This window comes from Somniosus microcephalus, chromosome 31 (assembly GCF_052327205.1).
Source record: "Somniosus microcephalus isolate GS21.2 chromosome 31, FLI_Smic_1.0, whole genome shotgun sequence".
NCBI classification, from domain to species: domain Eukaryota; kingdom Metazoa; phylum Chordata; class Chondrichthyes; order Squaliformes; family Somniosidae; genus Somniosus; species Somniosus microcephalus.
Genome location: NC_141017.1, coordinates 14,528,310 through 14,542,120, shown reverse-complemented (window position 1 = coordinate 14,542,120; position 13,811 = coordinate 14,528,310). Strand labels below are relative to the sequence as shown.

The 13,811-nt window shown below is 47.2% G+C and overlaps 1 protein-coding gene across 4 annotated transcripts in view; it reads left to right on the top strand.

The window, feature by feature from the left end:
- The window catches only part of LOC147097597 (cAMP-dependent protein kinase catalytic subunit alpha-like), a 263,178-nt gene that overhangs the window by 184,097 nt on the left and 65,270 nt on the right, over positions 1 to 13,811 (top strand). Inside the window, exon 1 of one of the 4 annotated variants that reach the window (XM_085971566.1) lies at positions 7,232 to 7,270. The exons of the other annotated variants lie outside the window; for them this stretch is intronic. Within the exon in view, the coding sequence (XP_085827692.1) occupies positions 7,238 to 7,270 (33 nt within the window). The 5' untranslated portion in view covers positions 7,232 to 7,237. Of the gene's footprint in view, positions 1 to 7,231; positions 7,271 to 13,811 lie in introns of those variants that run through there. 4 annotated transcript variants of the gene reach the window in all.

The following is a 13,811-nucleotide window of genomic DNA, read 5'->3' as shown; positions in this document are numbered from 1 at the left end:
GGTACCCAAAACAGTCTGTAATTCCTAGGCTCTTGTGTCTATAGTGCGTCTGTCATGCCACACCTGAAAGTGTGACTTCTAACTAGTCACCACGCCATGTCAACTGTAGAAAATCATGATTAGCTCAAATAACCACTTATCTATTAGTTTTTTTTATATTCGTTCCTGGGACGTGGGCGTCTCTGGCAAGGCCAGCATTTATTGCCCATCCCTAATTGCCCTTGAGAAGGTGGTGGTGAGCCGCCTTCTTGAACCACTGCAGTCCGTGTGGTGAAGGTGCTCCCACAGTGCTGTTAGGTAGGGAGTTCCAGGATTTTGACCCAGCGATGATGAAGGAACGACGATATACTTCCAAGTCAGGATGGTGTGTGACTTGGAGGGGAACTTGGAGGTGGTGGTGTTCCCATGCGCCTGCTGCCCTTGTCCTTCTAGGTGGAAGAGGTCGCAGGTTTGGGAGGTGCTGCCGAAGAAGCCTTGGCAAGTTGCTGCAGTGCATCCTGTAGCTGAAACACACAATCAAATATCCAATTAAATAAATGAAAAAATCAAAAAGTACCATAAGGAACAAATTACAGTTGGAAAACTGAGCAATCAAATGCCGTAATTATTTTTCCATGCTACTATTCATCAATCAAATCATTCCCCATTTTCCTTTTTCACTCGTCAGTAGAAATAGCATTTATTAAAAAAAATTAAGTTCTGGGTAAAAGAAATCACTAAACGTACCCATAAAATTGATCATTTAATATTAGAAATGCCTGGCAAGTGCTGGGAATCTCTAGCTGCTGTGTGTGTATGCATGCACAGGACACGATGAGTTATACCAACTACGAGGCAGAAGAGGCTACACAAAACATCAAAAATGTAATTTTTTTTCAGCTTGTTGCATAATTTTAAGGCATTAAATAACAATTGAGGGCTAACCGTGTTGTTTGGGATGCTTTTGTTTCTGTTGCTGAGCGGGACTGATACTTGCACTGGGGCCAGAGGGGCTATTTATGAGACATCTTGCTGCTGAACTCGATGTAGCCGAGGTTAGTCAGACGAGCAGGCCCTAGCCAATGCCAGTGACCACCTAGTCAACTGCTGCTCATTGGAGATTTGACTGTGGCAAAACCCTCCTTGAGCAGTCCTACACCAACAGCCTCCTCAGTAACAACTACAAATCCTCCGTAGGGTCAGGGAAGAAAAAATACATTTTATATTTGCTTTAATAAGGAGAACGGTTTTGAGACGAATAGGCAAATATAGTACTTGCATCTTAAGAAAGTACTGCAAATCCAGCGTGGGTGATCGAGAAAACTACGTTTAATTAAAATCCTCTATAAAATCCTGATGGCCTACACCCTAGGGTCTTGAGAGAAGTGGCGGGAGGAATTGTGGATGCATTGGTGATTATTTTCCAGAACTCCCTGGACTCAGGAAAGGTCCCGGCAGATTGGAAAACTGCTAATGTAACACCCTTATTTAAGAAGGGAAGTAGACAAAAAGCTGGAAACTATAGACTAGTTAGCCTAACATCTGTGGTTGGTGAAATGTTGGAGTCCATTATTAAGGAAACAGTAACAGAGCATTTGGATAAACATAATTTAATAGGACAGAGTCAGCATGGTTTTATGAAGGGGAAGTCATGTTTGACAAATTTGCTCGAATTCTTTGAGGATGTAACATACAGGGTGGATAAAGGGGAACCAGTGGATGTAGTGTATTTGGACTTCCAAAAGGCATTTGACAAGGTTCCACACAAAAGATTACTGATCAAGATAAGAAATCACGGGATTGGGGGTAATATACTGGCATGGGTGGAAGATTGGCTATCTAACAGAAAACAAAGAGTTGGGATAAATGGTTCATTCTCGGGCTGGCAATCAGTAACTAGTGGTGTTCCGCAGGGGTCAGTGCTGGGACCCCAACTCTTTACAATCTATATTAACGATTTGGAGGAAGGGACCGAGTGCAACATATCCAAGTTTGCCGACGATACAAAGATGGGAGGGAAAGCAGTGAGTGAGGAGGACATAAAAAACCTGCAAAAGGACATAGACAGGCTAAGTGAGTGGGCAGAGATTTGGCAGATGCAATATAATGTTGGAAAGTGTGAGGTTATGCACTTTGGCAGAAAAAATCAAAGAGCAAGTTATTATCTAAATGGAGAGAAACTGCAAAGTGCTACAGTACAAAGGGATCTGGGGGTCCTGGTGCATGAAACACAAAAAGTTAGTATGCAGGTGCAGCAAGTGATCAGGAAGGCCAATGGAATCTTGGCTTTTATTGCAAGGGGGATGGAGTATAAAAACAGGGAAGCCTTGCTGCAGTTATACAGGGTATTGGTGAGGCCACACCTGGAATACTGCGTGCAGTTTTGGTTTCCATATTTAAGAAAAGATATACTTGCTCTCGAGGCAGTTCAGAGAAGGTTCACTCGGTTGATTCCAGAGATGAGGGGGTTGACGTATGAGGAAAGGTTGAGTAGGTTGGGACTCTACTCATTGGAGTTCAGAAGAATGAGAGGCGATCTTATCGAAACATATAAGATTGTGAGGGGGCTTCATCGGGTGGATGCGGGGAGGATGTTTCCACTGATGGGTGAGACTAGAACTAGGGGGCATAATCTTAGAATAAGGGGCTGCCCTTTCAAAACTGAGATGAGGAGAAACTTCTTCACTCAGAGGGTAGTAAATCTATGGAATTTGCTACCTCAGAGAGCTGTGGAAGCTGCAACATTAAATAAATTTAAAATGGAGATAGACAGTTTCTTAACAGATAAGGGAATTAGGGGTTACGGGGAGAGGGCAGGGAAGTGGACGTGAGTCTAGGTTTGGGTCAGCCATGATCCTATTGAATGGCGGAGCAGGCCCGAGGGCCGTATGGCCGACTCCTGCTCCTACTTCTTATGTTCTTAATGTAATAAGAAGATACAAAAGTTGTCCGTGTGGTTGCTGGTGAGGAAGAAAGCTGTAGACTGCAGGAAGGTATCGATGGACTGGTCCGGTGGGCAGAACAGTGGCAAATAGAATTCAATCCGGAGAAGTGTGAAGTAATGCATTTGGGGATGGCTAACCAGGCATGGGAATACACAATAAATGGTAGGATACTGAGAAGTGTAGAGGAACAGAGGGACCTCGGAGTGCATGTCCACAGATCCCTGAAGGTAGCAGGACAGGTAGATAAGGTGGTTTCGAAGGTATACGGAATGTTTTCCTTTATTAGCCAAAGCATAGAATATAAGAGCAGGGAGGTTATGCTTGAACTGTATAAAACACTAGTTAGGCCACAGCTAGAATACTGCGTGCAGTTCTGGTCACCACATTACAGGAAGGATGTGATTGCACTAGAGAGGGTACAGAGGAGATTTACAAGGATGTTGCCTGGGCTGAGGAATTTTAGCTATGAGGAAAGATTGGATCGGCTGGGGCTGTTTTCTTTGGAACAGAGGAGGCTGAGGGGAGACTTAATTGAGGTGTATAAAATTATGAGGGGCCTAGATAGAGTGGATAGGAAGGACCTATTTCCCCTAGCAGAGAGGTCAATAACCAGGGGGCATAGATTTAAAGTAATTGGTGGAGGTTTAGAGGGGAGTTGAGGAGAATTGTTTTCACTCAGAGGGTGGTGGGGGTCTGGAACTCACTGCCTGAAAGGGTGGTAGAGGCAGAAACCCTCATCACATTTAAAAAGTACTTGGATATGCACTTGAAGTGCCGTAACCTCCAGGGCTACGGACCAAGTGCTGGAAAGTGGGATTAGGCTGGATCGCTCTTCTTCGGCCAGCACGGACACACTGGGCCGAATGGCCTCCTTCTGTGCCATAAATTTCTATGATTCTATGACGGTACATCTAGCATTTATTTCCTGTCATTTACACTTCAGGTGTCATACTGCAAATTTCTGTTTCACTCTATAAAGAAACAAAGGCAGTCATTTGGAATGTGTGGAGAAACTCTCCAGAGCCAGAAAATAAAGGGGTAAAAATCAAAAAGTACCATAAGGAACAAATTACAGTTGGGAAAACTGAGCAATCAAATGCCGTAATTATTTTGTCATGCTACTATTCACCAATCAAATCATTCCCCATTTTCCTTTTTCACTTGAGTCATTATTATTTTTTAAAAATCAGGTTCTGGTAAAAGAAATCACTAAACGTACCCATAAAATTGATCATTTAATATTAGAAATGCCTGGCAAGTGCTGGGAATCTCTAGCTGCTGTGCGTGTATGAGACACATTGGCCTAGATTTTCAGTATAGACAGTTTTGGGGCGCTAACCTTAGCGCCCGCCCGAAGTTAGCGCCCGCCCCAAAGTAGCGCCCCGTTGCCGGAAATTCAGTGGCTTCGCCCTAAGAGGTTGGTGGAGCGCTAAAAGAGGCGTTCCACGACTATCTTTAGGCGCTAAGCCGGCGGTGCAGAGCGCAACACCCGAGCTCGGGCGCAGCGCACGGCAGACACTCTGGTGCCAGTGAGCTCTTAAAGGGGAAGGGTGCATGTGTTTTTGAGGAAGAGGAGGAGGAGGAGGAGGAGGAGGAGGAGGAGGAGGTGGTGGTGGTGGTGGTGGTGGTGGTGGTGGTGGTGGTGGCCGGAAACATAAATACACCGTTCACAACAACACACTGGATCCTTCCACACAACACATGCACACTGCCTTGTATTGTGCACGAGGAGTGCCCTTTAATTTGCGCTCCCCAGGGTGTGTTGCATTCCATTTTACAAACGCTCTGGACGCCAGCCGCACAATGGGGCGGTCCGACTGAAGTTTGGATTCAGGGCGGCCAAAGGGCGTTGCACGAGGATGTGACGTCATTTTCTGCGCGCGCATCCGGGCGGCCGCTAAACTTTGCGCCGGCGCTAACGGGCAACTTAATTTGGGGCGGGGCGCAAACTGCGCTGCGCCCGGGCGCTACACGCATAGCGCCCGAAAATCACTTCTCTTAAGGCGCTAACTGCTGGCGCAAGCAACTGAAAATCTAGCCCATTGAGTTATACCAACTACGAGGCAGAAGAGGCTGCCTTTGGGGTGCTACCTTCGCCATTAGCACCCCGAAAAAGTTAGCGCCACAGCGGCTGATTTTCCCAGGTCGCGCCCAGAGAGGGAGGAGGGGCGCTACTGGAAGCACCCCGCGTCCCTCTTGGGGCGTTGCGAGCCCCGCGGTACTGCAGGCCTTCCTCCCTTTATTAAAGGGGAGGGGCTTGGCGCAGCACGTCCCGGCGCCCAGCTGGGCCACCAGGGATTGGGAGTGCCGGCAAACGAGCTCACAGAGAGCAGCCGGCACCCCGCGGGGGGGCTTCACGGGGGTCGGGGACAGCAGAGGGGGCAGGTACTGGCAAGTGGCCAGCAACAAAAATGGCCGACCGCCACCTCGCCTTCAACTACCGCCTCCCCGGCTGCAGGTAGGCCCCCCTGACCCCGTCGGATATAGCATCCGGCGGTAAGTCATGGGGCGCCACCCAATATTACAGCCGGGTCGCGAGCGAGGCGCTGCGCATGGCGATGACATCATCGAATTTAGCCCCCCAAGACTCTGAATGTCAACAGCCTCAAGTGACCAATCACACAATTAAAAAAAAGAAAGGCGAGAATTGTGACCTGCAGTCCGAACAGCAATTAAACTCTGAATTCACTCAGTGTTTACCTCTCGCCTCTGAGTCAGAAGGTTGTGGGTTCAAGACCTGCTCCAGGGACTTGAGCACAAACATCCAGGCTGACACTCCCAGTGCAGTGCTGAGGGAGCGCTGCACTGTCGGAGGTGCCGTCTTTCGGATGAGACATTAAACCGAGGCCCCGTCTGCCCTCTCAGGTGGACGTAAAAGATGCTATGGCACCATTTCGTAGAAGAGCAATGGAGTTATCCCCAGTGTCCTGACTAATATTTATCCCTCAATCAACTTCACTAAAACAGATTACTTGATCATTATCACATTGCTGTCTGCGGAGCTTGCTGTACACAAATTGACTTCCACATTTCCTGCATTACAACAGTACAATTCAAAAGTTCTTCATTGGCTGTAAAGTGCTTTGGGATATCCTGAGGTCGTGAAAGGTGCTATATAAATGCAAGTCTTTTTAAGGTATAATGCTCTTGTCCTTATAAAACAGTGACTTATTATTAGAAATGCCATAGGAGATTCACTAGTACGTATAGAAATTAAAAGGTGATGCTTGTTTATTACAGTCAAGATGTCACACTTTGTTACAAAATGTGACCAGGTTCTTGTAATTTACTGACCCGTAATAAACCTGAGGGAAATTTTTTTTTTCATTCGTTCATGGGATGTGGGCATCGCTGGCAAGGCCAGCATTTATTGCCCATCCCTAATTGCCCTTGAGAAGGTGGTGGTGAGCCGCCTTCTTGAACCGCTGCAGTCCGTGTGGTGAAGATACTCCCATAGTTAGGTAGGGAGTTCCAGGATTTTGACCCAGCAAATTACAAGCAGAAATTACTAGCATTACCTGGATTCCCATAGCGAGCACTTGAGCGGTAGTCGTAAAGGGGCAGGCCAGGTTAGCAACTGGATAACACAAACAGGCTCCCGGCACCAGGTTACCTCACACTGCTATTGGCCCAGAAATTCGGGTCAGGGGCTTCCCGCGGGTGCAAGCCCCCGACCTGCACTTACCTTGCGCGCCGGCAGTTGAGCTCTGGGCTCCCGTGGAATTCCGCTCCGGGGCCTGGCCAAGTTGCCGGCGCGCTGTGCTTGCGTGTCCCAGGGGCGTAGTTAGTGCGATGCGTCCCCTGGGATCACGTGAGCCATGGGCAGCCAACCGGAGGAGGGAAAAGCCCATTCATAAGATTGACAGGAAGACCTGTCTAAACTTATGAATACTCCGGCTCCAAAATAGTAGTAAACCTTCAAATAAATTTTTAAAAATCATCACACTTTTTAAATAAACTATAAATTACATTAAATAACTATTTTAAACAATAATTTAAATTTTTGAAAAAAATAATTTTTGAAAAAAACGGGGCTAAAAATAAACTTACCTTGCTTTAAAGTATTTAAAAATAATAAACTTGTGGAAAAAATGTTTTAATTTTAATTAATTGACCACTTACCTTTTAAAATGCAGGCCTTACGTCTGGTTTTTACATTTCTAAAATCTAAAGACTTACCCTCACGGAAAAACCTGTATAAAAAAAAACCTAAGTTCAAAGCGCACGCGCAGACTCCTGCGCGCACGTGTTCGACCTCTGAACCCCTTCGTTCAGAGGAACGGAAGTGCCGGTTTCCCGCGCATGCGCAGTGCATGCAAGAAACCGGCACTTCATCGGGTCCACGCGTGAGTACCCCGTGCGCACTCACGCATTGGGGCCCGAATTTCTGGGCCAATATTTCTTAATGTGAATAACTGGGGGGGAGGAACGGTTTTGGAGAGGGAAGAACAGCCAGAGTGTTTGCATCTTAAGCAAGATTTGTAAGCTGATAAGTGAATACTGATATTATGGGACAGATTTTCCTATTCCTAAGGCTGTTGTATTGCCTGGGCACAGAGAATATGGAATAGTGGGCAGGAGGAGTGTGTGCCTGTAAGTGAGCCTGCCCAGTTTTCTGGACATTGTGGGTGTATGCTTCTCCCGCCCAGTTTTCCTGTATTTGCTGCCCCTTTATCTTCCAAACCACATATTTAATTGGCCGTGTAACCTCAGTAAACTTGCCAACCCACCATTGCATTTGGACTGCATTTGGACTGCAGTAAACATCAAAGTCCACATTCCAGATCCTAGACTACAAGAAATCAATACCACGGACGTCTACTGGCATCAATAGTCAGTGGCAATGCGCAGCTTGGCTTTGGTCTGTGCTGTGTGCCGGTGACCTATTTTGAGGGCTGTGTTGTTTCGTAGCAGTGAGCTGGCGCAGTCAGTAGATAGGAGGTAGCCACTAAAGTGCAATCCACCACTTCAACAGCAAATTTTATTTTCTGCTGTCAGCATTTAAAAAAAAGTTAATTTGCATGAAGTGCTGTCTGTCTCAGGGAATGTGGTATAAGGAAGTGGGTGAAAGGGCAGGGCAGAGCAGGACACGTGCAGCATGCAGGCATCAATGGGCACGTTCTATTATTTGTCCTTTCTATAGAAGCACAAAGAAACTAATGGGACACCCATTTGTACACGTACTGTATCGGTATTTAAGTGAAAGGTCGCTGCGATTGCAGGCGTGTTTTTGTTTGTCTAGCTGGGTGTTACTATGAATAGGAATTGTATATTGTATAATCCTTTGAGCCCAGCAAGTCAAATAAGACATGCCACAGAATTGTTTGTGTGTAGGTACCGCTTGAGATTGGCCAATAGGAAGTTCCTTTGAAGAGGGAAAGATCAGATGTGTTTGAATGCCTCGCCACCACCTGAAAAGGAAGTGAACAGATCAGCCTGTTGTGGCTTTGGAGGTTATCTCGTAAAAAAAAAGCGCAAAACAAAACCTTCAACAACGGCAGCAGAAGCTCTAAAACTGACATCAAGTTAGGCGGGTGACTGTCCTGAGGCTTAATAGGAATAAGAGATTTGGATATACACCTTTCTGTTCCAGCTTTAGTCAGTTGGTGAGTTGTTATCATCTGCCCAACAGTTAATCTGCTGACCCATCTGATTTTTGGATTAACTGACTTAGTGTGCACAAGCTCCCAGCTTGGGCCTGCCATTGTCAGCTCGTCGGAGATTATTAATTGGTAACTACTATAGACCGCCAGTACAATGTGATTAGGATGGGGCTGCTGTGGCCAAATGAGGAGGGCTGTGGAACGCTGCTATGCACTAACCATTAGGATTTAACATTCTGGATGTTGAATGGTCAGAGGAAAACCAGAAAGGAGGGGTGACCATCGAACTAATTAATTGAGGCAGTTAAGCATAGCCAGATAAGCCTGTCCCTGCCTGCAAATGTTGGTCGGAGTATACTGACAGATGGGCACAGTCTGCCTCTGTTGCAGCCTGATCTGCCTGGCATCCGTCTCTTGCTCCTCCTCTTCCTCCAAACATAAGTAAAGGGGAATCCCCATTGGAAAACTCATTGTCCCAATATTATGGATGTACCTAAAAATGGCATTGCCAAAACACTTGGAACAAAGCCTCCTGACCAACTAAGTGGAAACAGAAAAGAAGCAAAGAAAGGGGTTCAGAAATAGCCTCCGAACGCTGCTACAAGTCTTACTATAAGGCTTTTTTAATGCACGTCCACAAAACAACCCACCTTAACAGCCCCAGACACCCATTTTATTTGGGCAGGTAGATGACTGAACGCTATAATGGCATAAAAACTAGCATCTAAATTATGTTATTGGAGCCTGAACTGCAACCATGTGTCCAGTACAAAATTCAACTGAAAAATTGATGTGGTACTAAATCGTTGGAAACCTGGTACAGCTAACCGCTCTCCGTCCATTTTTCCCCAATTAGTTACACCCACTTAGTGGCTATTGATTGCCTAACCAATTGGGAAATCTCCCCTTTAGTGTGTGTTGAGACTTGCATTTATATAGCATATTATCACCTTGAAACATATTAAAGTGCCTTGCACAATCAATTACTTTGAGTACTGTGACGTTCCGCAATAGTGACATTCCACAAAATGAATCATCAGTTAATCTGCTTTTCTTCTAAAGGTATTGGTTGAGGGAGGAATGTTTGCCAGGACACTGAGAACTCCCTGCTCCTTCTCGAAGGGTGTGCCATGGGTTCTTTTAACATTCACCCGAGTCAGTGAAACAGGCAGATGGGCCCCTGGTGTAACTTCTCAATTAAATTATGACGCCTCCGACAATGCAGCACCCCCCTCAGCTGATGGTGATATTGGCAGCAGAGATCGACAGGCTTCTCCGTCTCCATCTCTGGGGATAGGTTATCGACCAATATTCACTACAAGCCCACTGACTCCCACAGCTACCTGGACTACACTTCCTCCCACCCCGCTTCCTGTAAGGACTCTATTCCATTCTCCCAGTTTCTCCGTCTCCGCCGTATCTGCTCCGACGACGCCACCTTCCACACCAGTGCTTCCGACATGTCTTCCTTTTTCCGCAACCGAGGATTCCCCTCTACCGTGATTGACACTGCCCTCGACCATGTCAGTTCTATCTCCCGCACTTCTGCCCTCACCCCTGCCCCTCCCTCCCGGAACCACGATAGGGTTCCCCTTGTCCTCACCTTTCACCCCACCAGCCTCCACATTCAACGGATCATCCTCCGGTATTTCTGCTACCTCCAAAGTGATCCCAGCACCAAACGTATCTTCCCCTCCCCTCCCCTTTCAGCATTCCGCAGGGACCGCTCCCTCCGAGACACCCTAGTCCACTCCTCTATCACCCCCAACAGCCCTTCCCCTTCGCCTGGCACCGTCCCGTGCAAGCGGAGGAGATGTAACACCTGCCCCTATACCTCCCCCCTTCCCACTGTCCAGGGCCCCAAACACCCCTTCCAGGTGAAACAACAATTTACTTGTACTTCTCGCAATCTAGTATACTGTATTCGCTGCTCACGATGCGGTCTCCTCTACATTGGGGAGACCAAACGCAGATTGGGTGACCGCTTTGCGGAACACCTCCGTTCAGTCCGTAAGGGTGACCCCTAGCTTCCGGTCGCCTGTCACTTTAATTCACCGCTCCATTCCTACTCAGACCTCACCGTCCTTGGCCTCTTGTATTGTTCCACGGAAGCTCAACGTAAACTCGAGGAACAGCACCTCATCTTCCGATTAGGCACTCTGCAGCCTTCCGGACTCAATATCGAGTTCAACAATTTCAGATCATAACCGCGGCCCCTATTTCATTTTTTCTTGTAATTTTTCCACTCCTTTCCCCCCCCCCCTTTCCCTTTTGTTTCTCTCTCACACCTGGCAGCTATCTCTTGCCCTGCCAGTACACTTTACACCCAATCTCAGCCTATTACCATCTCGTCTAGCTTCTAATACCTTTTATTGTCTCTTTTTTACTTCTTTTGTTTCTTTTATTCTTTTGTCCGATCGCAGCCCTGCCTCCGATCTATCTTTTCTTTCCAGTTTTGAAGAAGGGTTCGACCCGAAACGTCAACTCAAATTTCTGTCCACGGATGTTGCCTGACCTCCTGAGTTTTTCCAGCATTTTCTGTTGTTATTTCGACAGGCTTTTGATGTGTGCAACAATCAAGCGGGTTTCTTGAGAGCAGGAAAGAAGCAGATTCTAGCTGCGCTGGATTTTGTGTTTAGCAATCCACCGGAACTTGTTCGCAGTATATCAATTTCAGCTTGGCTCGGTGGTTGCACTCTCTCGAGTCAGCAGGCCATGGATCCAAACACCACTCTCGGACTTGCACACGTGTGCTGGGCTGAGACTTCAGTACGTTACTGAGAGGGAGTGTTGCACTGTCGGACGTGCTGCCTTTCGAATGCGACATTAAACTGAGACCCCGTATGCATGTCCAGGTGGATATGAATGATCTCATGATGCAATTCGAAGTTCTGCTGGTGCCCTGCCCAACACTTAGCCCTCAATCTACACTACAAAAACAGATTAACTGGCAAAGTGATCTCCTTGGCTTTTTGAGCGACTTTACTGCGTTTGCTTACAGAACAACAGTGACCACACTTCCAAAGTACTTCATTGGCTGTAAAGTGCTTTGGTACGTCCTGAGGATGTGAAAGGTGCTATAGAAATCCAAATTCTTTTTCCTTCTTTCTAACCTGGAGCACGGGTGCACATCTGCTGTATTTTTAGACTTCATATGTTGTCAAATCATTAGAAGAGCAGATTTCAGAGCTATGAGGAGAACGTTAAGGAAAATTAATTTGGAAATGAAACACAAAATAGAAAAATGGGCTGTGTTTAATGCTCTTGTACAGGATAAGAATAGAAAGCAGATTCTGTTGGAGAAACCCAGCAGGATGTAGAGTACGGGTGAGTTAATAAGCAGGTTAGAGGACACTTTATAAAAAAAAAACAAGAAGCAGGAATACTTTGAGATATAAGAAAACAAAAACTATAGAGAGGATTGAATTCGTAGAAAAGACAACTAAAGATAGCTAAAGAAGATACTAGAAAATGTCAGCAAGAAATAGACATATCACAGAGCGCAGGAAGAGGGCCCTAGAAGAGTTTTGTAACTGCTAATAAATTTCCCAGGGTGTTTGCCACAGTCAGTCAGTGATTATAATATAACATGGCGACAGAGTTGGGAGAGTTGAGAAACTCGCTCCATAGCGTCACCGAGTGGCCAGAGCCTGTAACCGTTAGCATAAGAAATTGAATGGGAAACGTGAACATAGCAATCTACAATGGTAGATGTTGAAAGAAAATCATGACCAAAAATCATCACAACTGGAAGCAAGCTTTGTGGACCTGAAGCGCACACTCTATGCAAGATTTTTAATAACATACAAGTCAACCTTCTGTGGCACTGCACATAAAAGGCCTGATTATAACCCTGCTCACCCCCCCTGAGCAACCCCCATAGCACTTTTCTTAAAAGTTTTGCTAATTGTACTACTCCTACGAGAGGCTCCTCTAGTGGCCTCAGCAAGGCTGCTTTTCCTCATGTCGATAACCCTTGAGACGCTCTTGGCCGGTGACTCCTGGGTGCTCGAGCCTGTGAGGGCGCGGCCACAGACTGCTGCACCACGGCTGCGGCCAGGGCCGTCTGGAGCAGCCGACTCAAGGGAGTGGCGAAGGAGCAGAGACGCTGACGTCCTGATGGAGGGCCGCACTTACCGCTCCCATCGCGCCACCGCCACTCCCTTGGGACTGCGGCTCGTCACTTAGCACAGAAGGAGGCCATTCGGCCCGGCTCTGTGAAAGAGCTCTCCAATTAGTCGCACTCCCCACTGCTCTTTCCCCAGAGCCCTGCAAATTTTCCCCCTTCAAGTATTTATCCAATTCACTTTTGAAAGTTACTATTGAATCTGCTTCCACCGCCCTTTCAGGCAGCGCATTCCTCTGATCTGTGGGAGAGCAGTGATCAAACTTAATTTTTCTGGAGACTGAGGGAAGGTATCGTGCAGTTCTTTGAAATAATCAAAGAGAGATGATGTTGAACTAAACAAGCTGTTTAATTTAGAAAATAAGCATAAGACTGAAGTCACAAGTATAAAACTCTCAAGGCTCAACTAGATGGGGAGTGGCTACAGAAGAGCAGGAGTGCTCATCGAGCACCACAAGGAAAGTCCAGGCCTCTGCTGACCTGGACTTCCTACACCCCTGGCACGAGACCATCGGGACAACCCCCTCCCACCTCCTGGTGCTGGCGGGCAGCCCGGAGGAGCCAGATCACCGGCCAGCCAGCTTCCGCTCTCTGCTCAAAACGGGCATGCAGTGACCAGCGGAGTTCAAATGCGGCCCGGCCCATCTCAAACTCCCGAGCGGGAATACCGTCCGCTCCTGCAGGCTTCCCACCAGGAGTTAAAATCGACCCTCCCGAGGGTTGGATCCCAACAATAATCAGAACCCATAGGACTGGACCCCAACATAAGTCAACACATGTGGATCTGGGACTCTGCATGCGTAAGATAAAGAAATTGGAAGGGAAACGTATATTGCCCCGAATATTCCTTCCCCATCCCCGCACCTGATGTATCTGAGTACTAGTCAGGTGCAGTGCACCAGAATGTGCCGCACATGACCTGACCCTGTCTGGGTTTTCAGGTTCAGGTCATTTGCAAGGCATGACGTGCCCCAGTGCAAGCCTCCCCCGGCATGGCCTGACCCATTGACTGAGGACTGCAGGGCTTGGAGGCCTGTAGGAGCAATGAGAGCCACCAGCGGCAGCTAGAGAGCCACCAGCCCCGAGGATCCCTGCAAAAAGAAACGGCTACTTACCTTTTTTAGGCCACCTTCGCCTTGCTGCCTAACAGATCTACCA